The 17,429-nt window shown below is 39.6% G+C and overlaps 1 protein-coding gene across 1 annotated transcript in view; it reads right to left on the bottom strand.

Annotated features, from left to right (window-relative positions):
• GNAL (G protein subunit alpha L) overlaps positions 1–17,098 on the bottom strand; it is a 175,881-nt gene extending 158,783 nt beyond the window's left edge. The window contains exon 1 of the mRNA XM_056483346.1: positions 16,532–17,098. Coding sequence (XP_056339321.1) covers positions 16,532–16,997 — 466 coding nt within the window. The 5' untranslated portion in view covers positions 16,998–17,098. The remainder of the gene's footprint in view (positions 1–16,531) is intronic.
• Positions 17,099–17,429: the final 331 nt, after the last annotated feature.

Genomic DNA, 17,429 nt, shown 5'->3' with positions numbered 1-17,429 from the left:
CTTTAGAGTTGTTGTTGCCATGTCTACAGTTAACCAGTTATCACTGTTTAACTACAAAGCCTGAATGCAAACTGTAGAACACACCTCCACTAAGACTATTCACAGTAGTCTTTACAAATACTGTTTCGGTGCCAATGGGTTTATCTGGGACTTGAGATGCAAGAAACAATCTTCCTCATATAATGTCACAAAATAGCTTAAGAAATATTTAAAGGAGTTAACAGTTAACTTGTGAGTATTACAGTGAGACAACATCTAACATAAGGTCCTTGGCATTTGCCTTCACATCCTTGTATCTATGAAAACTGCTTTTCTGGGGCACAGTGTTCCATCATCTGCATCTACTGTAATAGGGTGTGATGAATGAGTGTTAATACAGTGCACCTCACTCCATGAAAGTGCTCTTAAAGACCACCTGGCCTTCCAAAAGGACCTATTTCTTACCATTAGTGGGGAGAACCTCCTGCAGAAATTTTAACTTCCATCTGGTAGAAGATGACTGAAGATATATGGGCCTGAAAAATAAACAGCCATAAACAAAAGCCAACTTTTGCATATTCTCATTCATAGGCAAGATGTGGAAACTGATAAATAACATCCAAGCCATGTGAAGGTTGCAACTCTTTACTGAAGAGCTGAGAATTTAGTTCAGTCTGCAATAAAACCAATGGTTACCATTACAAAAATACTAGACCAGCCTCTGTCTTGTACAGAATTTTCATCAGAATATGGTATTTCATGAGCTGATCTTGAAATTAACTATCATGCCTCTCCCAAGTTTAAAAATATTAAAAAACCATGCTGCTTTCATAATCAAATGACCACAAGTTTTCTTTCCCAGTTTACGCCCAATTCTCCAAATTGCAAAGACAGCATTAACAGTTCTTATCATGCTGTGGGATAAGCCATGGCACTTTAGCTACAGAATCCTGCTTCATTCAGTGCAAAGTAAATGCTAAGTAAAGAGCAAACAGAGGTAATACAATGGTACCTATAAACTGGTGAAACTGGTGTAAGAAATTTGGCTCAGCTAAGGGGGTGCTACAGTTTTCTTTGAGAAACAAGAACAGTATGCCTCTTTCTGCCACAGAGAAGTTTGCTTTGCCGCACAGCAAGGCAGACACACAAATCCCTTCATACCCAGCAGCACCATTCCTCACACCTGAACTAGCAGGTAACTGAGGACGCAGGTGGAGACAGCTTTGAGTATCACAGCTTCTTTTTCAGTACACAGTATCTGTTCAGATAGTCATTCAAATTCTGCCTAAACTTGTAAACAAGTCATTGAACTTTCTTTGTAATTCTGCTGGCTTTTTTAGAGCAATCGGCAATAGCTGGAAGTTACAATACGCCGTGACTCATTTTTTTCAGAATTACTGATATGGTTTATCCAACATTGACCTCAGCGTAGATAAGATCCCACAGGATTCATTACTTCTGGCATAGTACCACAGACAGAAGACAAGCACTGCGGAACAGAATAGATGTGTGATCTAAAATAATAAGATAAAACTGCATCATATTTTGAATGGGATTTGGATCCCATTTTGTTCCAATAAAAGAATACAGGATTTCCAAGCCACTGATGACACGTTTAACAACTAACACTGCACACAGAAATATTTGTGAAGTGTTACTTTTACAGTAACACACATTTTCTAAGGAATAAAGGTAGATTATACAGAAGCTTTGTAATAAAAATTTTACCACTACAAAAACACTTCTATGACCAGAGAAGGTAAACTTAAACCATGAGCATGATGCAGGAAGCTGACCATACAAGAAAAACCTGGTAACCTCCAATTCATTAACTGTGAATCTGCTTTATTTTGGGGTAAATCAGATTACGGACTGCAACAACAAGCTGCTGCCTAATTTTTTTCCCATGCACTCTTGTCACGCATTGGCAGCAAGGGGCAGGGACAAAAGTTCACCTCACAGGAGTGTGGCTGTTCATCTGTCTAGGCTCAGAGACCTTTGCTTGGTGCAGTAAAGGACTCATTCTTTGCTTGGCCTCTGGCTCCCAAAGCTAGTCAGATGGAGACTTTCCAGTTATGGAAATCTGCAGCAGCAATGCAGTCTGATAATCTTTGCAACATGGGGCAGTTACCCCAACCTGGCATGATGCTGCCAAGACATCCCCCACGACACCGCCTCACACTTATCTGAAGTCAGACGAGAGGATATCAACAGTTGCTACCAGCCAGCATTTTTCCCTGCACTAGAAGTGGAGATTACACACAGGAAAGCCAGGAACAGTGTACTTTTAAGAGTTGAAGACATTTTCATGCTGTCAAGACAGGGAACCTGTCTGACAAGCATCTGAGAGGCCCAGATCATTACAGTGGCATTAGGACATAAAAACAGTATCAGAAAGTTCAGTTTTTTCACAGCTGGGCTTTCACATTTTAAATGTGTAACCACCAGAGGCCATGCAGTTGCAGCATTATTGTTATGTTTCTCCACTCTCGAGATTATTTAATTTGAGAAACAGTTTTTAGAAATTAGAGTAAATATCAACATAATTATTTGGATACCAAAGGTAGCAGCTTATTGTAACAGCTCTCTAAAATAATGTTAGAAGTAGGCCAGGCTGTAGACATCTAAACTAATAGTCAAAAATTAGATGATATGTACATTTGAACACAATCCACTTCTACTTTGATTTTCCATCTGAACAAGAGAAAATATATAAATGGTCCACTCCTTGGAAAAATCCACACTAGACACTAAAGACTTTTGTATACAGTGCAAGAATTATTCCACATTAAAAAGAAAAGACGATACACAGTCATACATGTCACACATTTGCCATTATTTATTCTGTAGAGTATATGCTGTAAGGAATGAGAATACTATAAGGAATGCAGAGAGGCAGCAGTCTTTTAATCTAAGACAACATAACACATGTTGAAGTAAGGCACGTGTACCAAAGTTTGGACAGATATCCTTCATGATGGAATGCCCAACTTCTGCATGTAGATTTGACAGTTTTACTGTAGTTAGAATCAAACCCTACTGATCGTTATAGTTCAGTCTTCCTAATGAGATTCACTACATAACACTATCCAGCTGATTTTACTATGTTTTAACCTCTCAGCTTAAAGTTTTCCATCATGAAAACGAATGGATACTTATGACCGTATGGGAAAATTAGGAAAAGAAGAAAAAAAGTGTTTCTGTCAGTATTTTAATAAATCTATTCTTAAGTCTACCCTAATTTTTTCAGCTCCTTGCTGTTGAGCCAGAAGTTACATGTTACATTTTATAGGCTTCATGAAAGATACTGCATTTTCAGTTTTAAAGCTCAGAAAAAGAGCCTTTAAAATATAAAATCCATTCAAAATAAATAAATGAATTAATTATTAACATCACTTAAATACATATTCAAGGACTGAGCCAAGGACAAAGTGTCCAAAATACCACTAAAAGAAAAATTAAGAATATTCTCCTTGAAGGAATTGATACATTCAGACTGTGAAACAAAACATTTTTGTAAGTCTTCATAAGTGCTGACCATTTGACTCCAAGTGAAGTTGGCAGAAGACAAAACCACTCAGTACTTCTGAAGCACTTTCGATGAGACATGCCATAATCAAACTGGGAAATCAGGCACTCAGGAAGATTTTCCGCCGTGCTTCTGGATCTCAGCTCCCTCTTCCAACTTAAGCAGTAAATTCTAGGCTGACAACACCATAAAATTAAGTTCACATTTGGGATTCCTGCAGTCACAGCAAGACTTACTATGCTTTCAGTGTAAAAGCATGTGTTTTACATACTTTCACATTGCACCGACTTAGAATTTCAGATCTTTATATACTACAGCAAAATCAGAAACACAACTGCTCCTATACTTGCAAGTAAATTTTCCTCCTCCACAGTTTATGCTCACAATCTTTTCTGGAAATTCTTTTAAAAGAAAATGCAGGTTTTCTCCACAGGAAGAGTCCCTGTGTGGAGAGTTAATTAAAATGCTAGAAGACTGGGCTCCAGTTAGAGCTTTTATCAGAACACCCACAGAGGAAAGGCTACCCTTTGAAATGTGAAATACATTGTCAACCAGGGATGGCTGGGTCAAGAAATATTTTCAAGCCATCTGATGCTCTGAAAAAAAAAGTGTACACCTCAGAATCAAAACCCCTGTTGTCTATGATGGGATGACAGACTTGGTCAGGTATTTTATGAACTGAGATAATTGTTAGTGCACGTTTAGGATGAGCTCAAAAGCGAGACTACCCCAATGTGTTTGGAGAAACTTAATTCATCAGTCAAATACCTATTAATAAAGAAGAGGACTATGAAGGTAAGAACTCTTCCTTTATTTCCATAAAAGGTTAGAGTAAGAATTGATTTCCAACATATAACACATATAAGAATTCTGGCAATAAGCAGTTTTTGTTACAGATGTTACCCTTCCTACCTATTATAAAACAAAAACACCAAAAACTTGACCTAAAACAGAAGTGTTAGTTTACTAAATGCTTGAATTTAAGAGCTTTACATTTTGAGTTGGACTCCTTTATGGGAAAGATTGTTTCAAAACCTGAATAAGTAATTTTTCAGCCATAAACAAAGAAGGCAGAAAGTAGTAAGAGTCAGCTGATTTGAAAGACAGCGTTCATAAAAGGTCCAAGCAACTGCCTGGAAGTTTTAACAAAGTACAGAAAAAACTTCTGGACCACAGCCAGTAACAAATAAAAGAAGAAAAACACAACATCATGAGATTATTTTTTTTCTCCTGTGCTGGTCTGTAGCAGCAGTAAGTATTTAACAGGCCTAGTACTTCATCTTGATAAAGCATTTTCAGCTTGTTGAAACTATCAATTTAAATAAGCAGCTGGTTTCTTTTTCAAGAAAAGGACACTGTACAGTCTCAAACACCCTAAAACCAGGCTGCATAATAGAAATGGAAATGACTGAGCAAAGTACTGTTTCCAAAGTATTTAAAGTCAATAAAATTATTTGTTTTGCAAGAAATCATAATAGCAGCATCCTCTTCTGCACTATGCTAGACCAAGATATGGTTAATCAGCTTCATGGTTTAACAAAAACATTTATATTCACCCTGAAATATCAAGTTAGGTTCTTTACCTTAAAACAGTAACAGCAAATTGCCCTGTGTGTCAACACACTTAATTCTTTAACAGAGATTCTTGCCCTCTGTCTTCATTCTGTCTTCACAATGTGATCCAAACAGTTCTTTTCTTAATATTTACATGATAACTCTCTAAAGAAGGATCTGAGCATGCCCTGCAAATCACAACAGATAACAGTGTAAGGAATGTCAATCACATTTACTGCTACTCTGTGAGATAACCTGAAGGCATCAGAAAATCAAGGTTTTTTTCAGGTATGAGATCCCATTATTTAGATTACATCCAGTTTGAAAAAAATCACATTCCATCAAGCACAGAACTGGTATCTGCTATCTAATGCCAATGAATCAGTAATAAGTTATTTGCGTAATTAAAAATAAATATCTGAGGGATATTGATAGCAAACACAGTTGATTAAGTTGAAGGCTTATGTCAATATAATTTGATATTATAAATAAGCAGCACATGTATGCCTGATGTTATTCTGCAAACAATCAATACAGCACACTTTAAGTGAATCAGGAATCAGATAATATATGGATTTCAAGAATGAAGTGTGAACCATCAACTAGCTACAGTAAACTTTTACCCACTGATTAAAGATACCACTGTGAATAATGTTAGCTTATCAGAAGACTCAAGTATGAACAAGCAGCAACATTGGAGAACAGCAACTATAATAAGTCTGGTACAGTCAAATAATATTCTTCCATGAGCCACTACAAGGTCATATCTCCAGAAGCAACAGAAGAAGAGTACAAAGATTTTTATAGACCAGTTTCAGAAACACTTGGATATACATTAATTATGAATTGTCAGGTAAACAAATTAAAAAAACAAAAACACCAATGCTTTCTGCAGGAAAGAAATACAAACACCACTAAAATGGGCACTGCCCACCTCTGACACATTGGAAAAAGCAGTCAGGCAAGAGTAATGGGTGATGAGCACATTTAGCTTTTGAAGAACATATTCCAGACTGTTTTCTTTCAAGGAATGGAATAACTGTGTTAGTTACAGATACAAAACAAGACGAAGAAAGCAAGTGTAGTATGAATTCCAGCCCAGTAGAAGCTGAAGTGGATGGGTGGGATAGTGTGTGTCCTATTCTGAGCTAGGGTTCAAAACAATAACACTTCTTGGACACTTTGTATGAAGTAATAGTGTAATAATCATGTTAAAATTCAAGCAACTTAGGAGCTTAGAGCAGAGACTATAAGGAAGTGAAATGATATCTTGGTTACATATATAGTCAAATGGAAAAGTCTTACTAGTCACTTCTGGACTTTAGTCTAATTATTCAAACTTCTAAAGTCTGCTCCATCGTCTCATTGCATACCTCAAGCTGATGAAGCAGCTATCAATACCAAAGTTTTTATCAGTCTAAATTCAGAGAGAGGACTGTGTTAGGGAATAAAGGACTGCACTCAAAAGATGCTGTCTATTTATTTATGTGAGACTCAGTAATATCTTCAAATTATTTTGTCTGACACAAGATTAAGAGAGATTAATTCAACATTTCTTTGCACATCATGCGAACAGCAAATTAATTCAAGTCTCTAATTACTCTTTTATCAGATTATCTAATTATCTTTTGTCAGGTATCAGGATACAGAATACATATGAAAAAAACCCCCACCAACAAACCCAAAACAGCAGAAGTTCTTACTTTTAAGAGTAAGGGTAGGAACAGAAAAACAAAAAGAAAACTTTTGCTCCCACACTCGTCCAGCCATCTTTATCTTAAGAGAAATACTGTCATTAAGAAAAGGTTACATTTCAGTGGTGGTCAGCACAGTAGGATGTACTGATGTTACACTGTTTCAGCTTGAGAAGGTTATATCTTTGTTTTGCCCTGCACGCAATCTACATGCACTAGAACAGGAGGTGCTGCAGAACCCTGGCAGACTGTGTCACTGCTCACACAACCAATGCACAGAAACCCAGAGAAACTGTGGAATTAAAATGAATGGCCTCCCCCTAGAGCAGAACAAGGTATTAACCTGCTCTTCAGCACTGCATAGGGAATCAGACCAAGTGTGGAACAACTGCTCATTCTGTTTCAGAGCATCAGAGCCCCTGTTTGATTTTTCTGAACAGCTGGACCAGGAATATAAGCAGTTGTACTTGTTCATAGTATGAAGCAGCATGAAAAGATAGTCCCATCTTCCATGTCCACCCTCCAAATCCCTCTCTAGCATATCTGAAAGGCTGTTTGACCTTTTACTGCATTGCTTTAGCTTTTCCTGACATATTAGAAAGCATTAATTCAGTCTCTGGCAGATAGATCACATATCTGTGAATCTGCTTTAATTAGACAAGGACTACTGCCAAATGGGAGTCGATAGGGAGTCAAGTGCTCTTCAGGTGATCCTTTCTGCATTAAGTTATGAGCAACTTCAAGTACCAAAAAACTACTCACTCCATTTCAGCTTTTCCATGAAACAGTTTTCTTCCACCTCTGGTAGTTCAAAGACATAGCTGACATACACCTGGAGTCAGGATCCCCTGACAGCCAAACACCACGGCAGGCAGTTTTTTGTTCTTTTCCCTCCCTCTGCTGAGCAAACATTTTCACTCTATACACAGAGCTAAAAAGTAGAAGACCCTTGGCATGAATACTCAGCCCCCTAAAATATTATTGTAGTTTCCCCATTTAAAAGACCCCAAAGTCTAAAATGAACAAGACACCAACTGTACTGTTTCAATAACAACCAAGTTGGAAAGACTACTGAACAAACAGGCTCATGGACTCAGATGTCACACTGAGCAAAGTAAGAAAACCTGAGGGACCAGCAATAGAATTTGGAACAACAGATTTTTGCACTCGGAGTGTACGAGGAACTTCAAGGAAGAAGGACTGCTATTGCTCCTGATCTAGAAGCAAGATGTCAGGAAGCACGACATCAAACTCAACTCTAGTATTTCTCTATTGGTCTTCCACTAAAGCAAAATAAATGCTTTACAACACTGAAGTATCACATAAAGTGTAAAAAGATTCCCAAAATTAAGCAAAAAAATGTATTTACCAAAAGTAACAATGCATAGCAGTTATTTAAGTACAGCTTGTTATCCAGTCTAAGTGTCAAAAGCTTGTGTTTCCTCTCTCAGTGCTATTTCATCTGCAGGGACAGACCAGATTAATATGAATTTGAAGTACAGCTCTGCTAAACAAAACAAAGTAATCAGAACTTACATGACAGGTGAGTAGTTTCTTGGATGGTTGGGTATTTTTGTTCCACTTAGTTCACCCCAAGTGTGAGAAAATACTCTAAAGAATTCGGGATTTCTGTTCTTCTTTCAAAACATTAAATCTAAGGAAGATCAACTACTCAATCTAAATCAGAATTGTTGCCCTGTAGTTCCCATCTGTTTTCATTCATGGAAATATTTTCAAGGGATAAAAGCAAAACATTTAAACAGCTACTCTTCTGCCTACAGCCATGCTCACAAGTCAGTAGACCCAATGAATAAAAGGATCTGAAAGTCTTCTAAAGTTATAGCCTGTCCTTCATTCCATTTCCCTGGTTGTTTATACATGACTAGATTACACAGCATCATACATAACAGTACCAGACTTACAAGGTACCATGAGGTTTTTAAGCACAGTTGAAGCAGAAGAATGTCTCATACACATCAAGGAATTTTAAAATTTATTAATTTTTTAGTATTAGGTGACAAAATTACTAAATTAAATTAAAGCAGACACATTATGAGATGTAAGTACCTTCCACAGCATCTTGCCACTTAAGAGTCCTTTTGCCTATTTAAAAATTAGATTTAAAAAAAAGACAAACTAAACCCTACCAAAACCTTAGAAAAACCCCCAAAAAACAAAATCTCTCCCAAACTCTTTAGTCATATATTTTCAGATTATGAAGTGATTAATTCTATGTATATCCCTTATATAAATTATTATATTCTTCTGCATTTTATAGTTTATAAAAGAACATAAAAAATAAATACATCTTAGCAAAGGCTGACACGTTAGAAATGCTTAATATCATGTTCCTATCTCTGCTAGACAGTGAATTAGACAAATACAGGAAGCTCAGAACAGGCAGAAGATAACACCGTAAGTCTGTTTTGTAATTCAGACATCCAGTGAGTCAAAGGATGAAAAAAAGCAATCTTGTTACAGAATCCATTACACTTACCCTGTGCTTATGAAGATTTAAGGCTATGAGATATGCCAGGACATAATCCAACCACATATTCTTGAAGGTTGGTTTATCTCACATGGACTCCTCAGAGCAATTCTCTGCGTTTCACAAGAACTTTAGTGGCCATGTGTGCACACACAGATAAACGTGTGCACCTCCATCTGAAAAATTATCATTTAGAATAGAAACTGACTCTACAATCAACACAAAAAAATAATTCAAACATGAACCTGGAAAGAGTGCTTTCACTTAAGGGAAAAAAAAACAACTTGCTTTTGTTGTTGTTTCGTCCTCCACATGTGAGGCACTGGGGAAAATAAAGATGATTCTGAAGAAGGCACTGTCTAACACCATGAAGTGCATTCCACATTTGCTCCATGATACAGAATGATTAATTCCCCATAGTTCAGAGAGTTGCAGAGTTGGCAATGTCCCAGCAACATTCACAACAGTTTTCGGTAAAAGATTAAGTTGCTTAATATAAATTACACTTGCACACAATACTAAGGATCTATCTGTTTTCACCCACACTTTTGGCAGGTTAATATAGCCTTCATTCTTCATGATGGAAAAATACAACTCCTCCTTATTCATTTTAATCCACAGATGACAAATGAAACACAGAGTATATATTACATGCATCAAAAAGTATGGATTTTCAAATTAAGAAAGAGAGGCTGGAGGTGAGGAAATGGTACCCACAGAGAGTGAGGACTCAATTTACTATCACGTTTTTATTACAGATGTTTTTCAGCCTGCTACTTATCTCCATTGCATGCACTAACCCAAATCACAAAAAGAATGGTCTCATTTTCTGAAGACCAACTAGATAATTTGCTTGAATTGTCTGAGAAGAACTTCCTTTTTGCCCTTTAAAGGAATGAAGTCCTCTTAAAAGAAACTATTAAAAGTGTATTGTCTACCATAGAAAAAGTGCAAAACTTTTCAATTTTTGTTTCTTTTTATTTTAAATACTTGGGGGGGAAAAAAATCCCTTCTACTTTTAAATAGCTTTAAGCTGCAAACTGCATGTTGTTCCCACATGATGTAAATTTTTCTCTAAAATAAAGATAACAGCATAGCGTTTATGATTCTACCTGGATCTGACTTACTACAGTAATGGTATTTTCAAAAGGACAAATTTATTATTCTTGAAACCTAACATTACCTTAAATATAAGTGGAATTTATAATTCTTCAAACTTAAGTTTAAAACCAAACAAACATAAACCACCAGATTCTAAGGATGAAATTCAAGTTTCACTTCAAAGAGATCTTATCAGCTAGAATGTTCCACTACAGGTGATCGATGTTACGTCTTATGTTACAGATATTTATTGGCAGCTTTTTTTCTGGGATTTTTTGATCTTCTGCACATGAGCACAGAAAAAAAAAAACAAACAATAAATCCTTTTTTAAGTAGTTTTTGCCTATTCTGGTCCCAAACAGCACACATTTCCTTCTTTGTACAGCTTATTCTGCAAGGCTTTATGTTCTTAAACTCTTATTTAATATTCATGTGCAGACAAATCACAAGACACGGGAGTTTCACACATGCATTCATACAGTGCTACAGGGATAATATGAAATATGCTAAGCAGTGTACTTAACACACTTATCCACTATTGGAAAAAGCACAAATATGATGTGCACAGGCCAGATACAAGGTTGCATTTCCTCCAGATCCTGCATAAGATTCGTAAGATTCTATCCCTTTAACCTGAAAATAAGTGTTACCTCTTATCTTATTTGCACCATTTTATTTCTTTATTGCTATTCAAAAACCCACAGAAAATTTCAACATCACTCGGAAAAGGCAAAAGGTTTCTAGAACAGGTATAACTATCAAATAAGTTTAACTTGCTAAGCAGAAGGCAGGCCAGATTTCTGCCACAGCTTGGGCAGACTGCTGGATTTAAAAAAAAAAAAAAAAAAAGCCTTAAAAAAATTTAACTCAACTTTACAACCTCAAATGGTACCTGACTTGAAAAAGTAAGTTGAGGGAAGCCATGACACTATGAAAAATGTCCACCATTAAGTATTTCCTCAAATTTGTAGTTGCACTGTGTCAAAATGAGAAATGAGAAAACAAGAAATTGGTGTGTGGCTTGGACAGTGAAAAAGGATAAACATGGTAACAATGTTTCAAATTGTCTTTCTTCTAAACTGTTGTAGGGAAAGGAAATATTCAAATCTATAAGTTTTACATATTCTTCAAAATTTCAGTAGCCAGAAGTTACAATGGTAACAGGACCTTAAAATGACATAACATACCTGCAAAGTTTGCTTAGTTAAGACACTGCATTCCAATAAGCATTCATGGAATGCACATTGATACACAAAACTTGCCTAATAACCAAAAGTTCTGATTAACAGCTACAGAACCCACCCTTCTACAGCACTTAAAGCCTCCCAGTATTACTACACTTAACACATGGAAAAAAGATTTAGTTATTTTTTTCTTGAATAACAAGTAATTAAAAATAAGCAAAAATCAAAGAATGGAAATAAATTAAAACACCTAAATATGGGCTAAATCTAATTTTAAATTTACAGATAAAGAAAAGCTAAGTTTTCAGTACACTTAAAACCCCCCCAAAGTTAAGAACTGATCCCAAATGTCCTGATGACTTCTGCCTATTAGGTTTCCTCCTCTGCAAGGAGTACATATCCCACTTCCTGTGATGCTGCAAGTTACAACAAAAGCAGAACAGCTTTTGAAAAGACATGCAAATTATGCAAAGTATTAGGGATTAATTATAAAATCCTTCTACACTGGTCAGCATTTACAGCCTGGGATTTCAAAGTCCAGGAAATATCTGTTCCTACCAATCATCTGTGCATTATCTCCATATTAGAAGTAGCTGGCTGTAAGGATCCCAAATATGCCAAGCTCCTTACAGACCAGGGAAGGAGTCATCTCTGTTGGTAACAGAAAAACATCTCAAGCATTCAACCTTATGCAGACACATGGAAAGTATCACCACATCAAGCTAAACTTGTCAGGTATTTATCAAAAAGCATGAGTTGACATAAGTTGAAATTATTTTTAAAATAAAATTCATTAGGCTTAAGATTTAAAATTCCCTTGAGGATGATGAACTTAAGGATTTGCTGATGCAGAACATACACGAGACTGCAATTTTAGTCTAAAAGCCACTGTCAGACCAGAAACTCTTCTTGCACAAAAAGTTCATTTCTGACAACAGTCATTTGGTGCACAGTCAAGAAAAGCAAAAAACCCATTACTTTTGCTGTACACCTCTGAGCTTTTGGGATCTCCTGTGTAGGAGTTTCCCAAGCTTGACAAGGCATCTGTGTTTGACTTCCATCAATTCAGAGGAACTACATTCTTCAGTACGTTTTCTATACTTTTGTACATGAACATCATCAAACATATCTAAATTTCACTATCAAGTCAGTACTTAAATATCATGTAAGTAGGTCCAGTACCTTTCAAATGAAAAAAAATTACTATCTCTGTTTCCCCTCCCTCAACCCCTATATCATTACTTTCAGTTTCTGTTGAACAGAAAAGCTTTTACTCAGAACACTTTCAGTTTCAATTTAGCAGGGAAGTGTAAAAGAATGTGTGCTGCTTAAGAAAGTCATCCAAAGTTAGGATAGCAACCAGGAGTCAGAGTAAATGAAAAAAAAATAGGAGTCAGAGGCTAGAAGACAACAGCTATCTAGGAAAAAAACCAAAAATCAATCTATAGCTTACTTCAACATTACATGATCCTTAATCATACCACAATGGTTAACACATTGTTTAAAGTCAATTCCACTCCACCCCACTTACTCACAAAATAGTTTAAAATATGAGAGTGCAAATGAGAATGTAAATTGCTTCTATAAAGTGATTTGTAATGTCTCTACAGTTTCTAGGAAATCAACAGCTAAAACAGTCTTGCAAAGGAGGGTGACTGCAATTCTCTGGAAAAAAGACCAAACAGAAAACAAGACAGAAATCAAAGCTGAAGAATTCTGATCAAGCCCTGCAAATATGTTCAATAAATACATATGCCTTAAAAAAAAAAATCCTCCTCTTAGGGTTAGTAAAAGCATCCTAAGAATTCTGCACAGATGAACACCACTTATTAAGAGAAAAGGAAATAAATCCCCCTACAAATAATACAGCACCTAATAATCAATTCAATAACCCATCGATTTACTGTGTTTTTAAAGCAGATGTTAAGCAAGAAACAGCCAACTGTGGTGGAAAGCCAGTTTTCATTTCATGAGGGTTCATCTTTCAGAAGAAGAAAAACAAATAGACCCAAACCATGTCTGCAACTACTCCAGTGCACCAGTAAAGCCTCAGCATTACAGCCACATCCACCTGACACTTAAACACCTATTTATGTGGGAGGGACAGACAGAGAGCTGATCCTGAGCACTTACTGCACACCCTCCCTTTCACAATCACTGGTTATGACAAAACACATTAAGTGCTTCCGAATGTAGGTTAGGGGAGAGTGTCAAAACATCACGTGCACCACGAGACATTAGTTGGGGGGAAGCTGTGACAGGCAAGAACAGGCTCTTTGAGAGATATTTACCAACATCACTACAAAAAGCCTTTGAGACTTCATAATATCTTGGTAACTTATTACGTACAGCTCATCACAAACCTGATTATTTTCATTTGACATAATAAAAGAGTGAGTGTGCTTTTAAGGAAAGGTAGTTTTCAAACATTTATAAGCTTCTCTTCTAATATACTACTTATTTAGACTCTAGAGTTTCTTAGTATTCTTACATTAGGGCATTTATTTGCATACCCTTTTGATATCTAATCGTAGCTCCTTAAAATATACACTGTGTTTTTCTCTAAAATTTCAATAATATCCTCTAAACTTGCCCCAGTAAATGTATGATTATACAAGGACAAGCTAAAATGAGGCTATTATTTACAAACTCGTGTTTAAAAAAAGAAACACAAAGCCCATGCCAACGCTGTTGCTCAACTTTGTTTGTTCTGTGACGGTGCTCTGCTGTCACTGCATTCACCATTTCGCCTCTGCTGTGCATTTCCTCCATGTTGATGTACAAAAATATTCCTCCTCTCTCTAGCAAAGGTACGCTTTTCAGGTTCAGTCTGCCAGGAACACCTTAGGGATAGGGATCCAGTTATTTACAACTTGAAATGCTATAAAATATCAGGCTGGTAACATTCTTTATTCTAAAAGACCTTTGTGTACATTCTAAGTCTTTTCCTCTGTGCAAGACTGAAACTATTACCTCGTGCAATGCAATTTTGCTTTACTTCTTCTCTGACAAATAAACCGTTCCCCATTCTAAATAATTTCCTCTTATTTACAGCAGTATTTCCAATACTTTCAAAAAACAATACAAAGCACCTGCAGCTCTCCCTACATCTAAGTGAAACATTTAAGTCAGGCCCTGATCTGCAAGGCCTGAAACAATAATCCAACATTTCCTCCTAGCAATACAGAGATCAAGAGAATCTTTTTTGATTACGACACGGATTTTAAACAAAATTGAACACAGGGAGTCTTAGGTGCGTTAAATTTCTTTTAGGGTGCCAAAGGTCAGAGATGATCTATTTTTCAAATGGCATTGTGTCTGAACAGGTGTTTACTGCTCTGGTTTACTATGACAACCACCCATGTTATAGACTACACACAGTATCTATTTGTTACAATTCTTTTGTTCAAGCAATGACAATGCTCTCCAGAGGAAGACCACCAAACAGGATCTCTGCCTTTTTGCAGCCATACTAGTCAAAACACATGTTCAGATGCTTCACGAGGAGAAAACATTAAAATTTTTAATATTTCAGTGAAAAAGGAGAGTTAATTACTTTGAAGAGTTAATTACTGCAACAGTTCAGGAATCAGAAGTGACATTTTATCACCACTACTACTACTAATAATAATTCCATGGAGTATGAATTACATCTTCTTCCTCCTTCCTTTTGACCAGTTGCATTAGTATCCTACAAGATGATATTTTAGAGGTAATAATAGAGGCCACTATTTATTTTTTGGAAATGGAGGATTACAGTTCTGGTATACCTTTTGTTCATTGCTGCATTTCATATTTTCTCCTCCCTTTACCCACCAACAGGAATGAAGGAATCCAGTAAAATAGAAACAGAGTTTTATAAAGAAGGATGTAAAGACTACCCCAAATCTGGAATGCACTTAAAGATAAGCACCAAAACTCCATACCATGCAACTTTACGAGAACAGGCAAAGAAGCTAATGAAAAAGCAAATCAGTATTTTCACGCTAACAGAAAACAGAGATTTATGACCACAGCTAAGAGGCCAAATAAGCCCTCTGCTCAGACCATAAAAAAAAGCCCTGCAGTATGACTGTTCTGTTTCCTGCAGGAAATGAGATGCTTGTATTAGATACCCCTGTGGTTTTCATACTGTAAATGTATCAGCTGGTACAAATCCTCTGGAGAGGACTATTAACTAATGCTTAGAAAGAGCAGTGGCAACAGCAGACAGCATGTAGCACCTCAGAGAAGAGGGGACAAAAGCTGGCAAGTCATGCCTAAAAAATCTGAGAGACAGCAGCTGAAGAACACATCTCGTAGTAAAGGCGATGTCTGAGCAATGTACATATCAACACCCGCTTATTTCCCCTTACTACGCTCACTGCTTCTTTAAATAAGGAGCCTATTGCTCATCACCACTCCTCATTAAACCATCCCTGGTTACACGCGGCACAGGAGGACTATCCACAGGCTACACACACCTCATATACGCATGGCCATTTTTCCTCCTTCCTACTTTTAGAAAAACCATTAATATACATATATTTTTTTTCCTGTTAATGTTTCCGAGTTGCGAGGTGGCCGAGCGCAGTTCCCGCCGCGGGCGATGGGGCAGCCCCGGCCCGGGCAGGGCTCCTCCAGCCGGGAAGAGCCCGCTGCTCCCCATCCGCATCGCTCCCGCCCGCCCGCCTGGGTGGAGCCGCTCGCCCTCGCCCGACGAGCGCCGACCGTGTTCTCCATTGCAAAACCACTGCCAGGGCCAGAAGCGGAGAGGAGAGACCATGGGGAGGAGGAAGGGAAAAGAAGGTGTAAACCTGTCTGCGGGAGAGCCCGGGGACGGACACGGCCGGGGGGCGGGCAGCAGGGCCGGGGGGGCAGCGGGGAGACAAAGGAGGGATGGAGGGTGCCCAAGGAAAACAGGGGAAGCCGGGGAGGGGGCGCTGCCGGGGAGCCCCGCGGGGCACCTGCCCGCCCCGGCACACCCCCGCACAGACAGACAGACAGACACACACACACGTACCGAGCAGCAGCAGGCGGTGCGTCTGCTTGTACTCCCGCTTCTGCTCCTTGAGCGCCCGGTCGATGCTCTTACTGACTTTCCTCGCCTCCTTCTCCGCCTCCCGCTCCTCCAGGCGCAGCTTCTCCCAGGTCCTCTGGAGCGCCGGCGGCTGGTGCAGCGCCTGCTGCCGCGCCGCCTTCCCCCCGCCGCCAAGGCCGGGGCCGCCGGCCTTGGGCAGCGCCGGCTGCCGCTCGGGGGCCGCCCCATTGCCGCCGCCGCCGTTCTGCAGCAGCAGCAGCGGCGGCCCGTCCGTCTCCCCGCCGGGCTTACCGCCGGGCCGGAGCGGGGCGCCGAGAGGCTGCGGCTGCGGGGCGGCGTAAAGCTCCGCCGGCGCTTCGGGCTCCGAGGCGGCGCCGGCGCTGGAGATGGAGCCGCCGCCGCCGGCGTCGCCGAAGAGCCGCGGGCGCAGGCTGTAGCAGAGCCCCATGGCTCGGTGCCCCCGCCGGGGACGGGCTGTGGCGCGGCGGCGCTGGCCTCAGCGCTTCCCGCCGGCCGGGCAGGCGGCGGCGGGCGGGGAAGGGGCGCCGCGGAGCCCCTCACGGCCCCGCTGGGCCATCTTGCATCTTCCTCCCGGGCTGTGGCGGCGGCTCCTCGGCGCCGATCACCTGACACCGACCGAGCTGCCACCGCCGGGTCCACGTTACCGTAAATACCCCAGCGCCAGCCCACCGCGCAGCGCCGCCGGGGAAGGGCGGGGGCGCCGCGCCGGCACACAGGCGCACACGGAGCGCAGCCCCCCGCCCCTCGCCCAGCCCGCCCCACGGGCCGGGGGCTCCCGGGCAGGACACGACAGGGCAGGGCGCGGAGCGGGAGTTCCGGGAGACCCTCGCCCCTCACGCCACCCGCGCTCCTCGCTTCC

Source organism: Oenanthe melanoleuca, chromosome 2 (assembly GCF_029582105.1).
Source record: "Oenanthe melanoleuca isolate GR-GAL-2019-014 chromosome 2, OMel1.0, whole genome shotgun sequence".
In the NCBI taxonomy this organism is placed as follows: domain Eukaryota; kingdom Metazoa; phylum Chordata; class Aves; order Passeriformes; family Muscicapidae; genus Oenanthe; species Oenanthe melanoleuca.
This window is presented reverse-complemented; position numbering and strand designations above follow the sequence as displayed.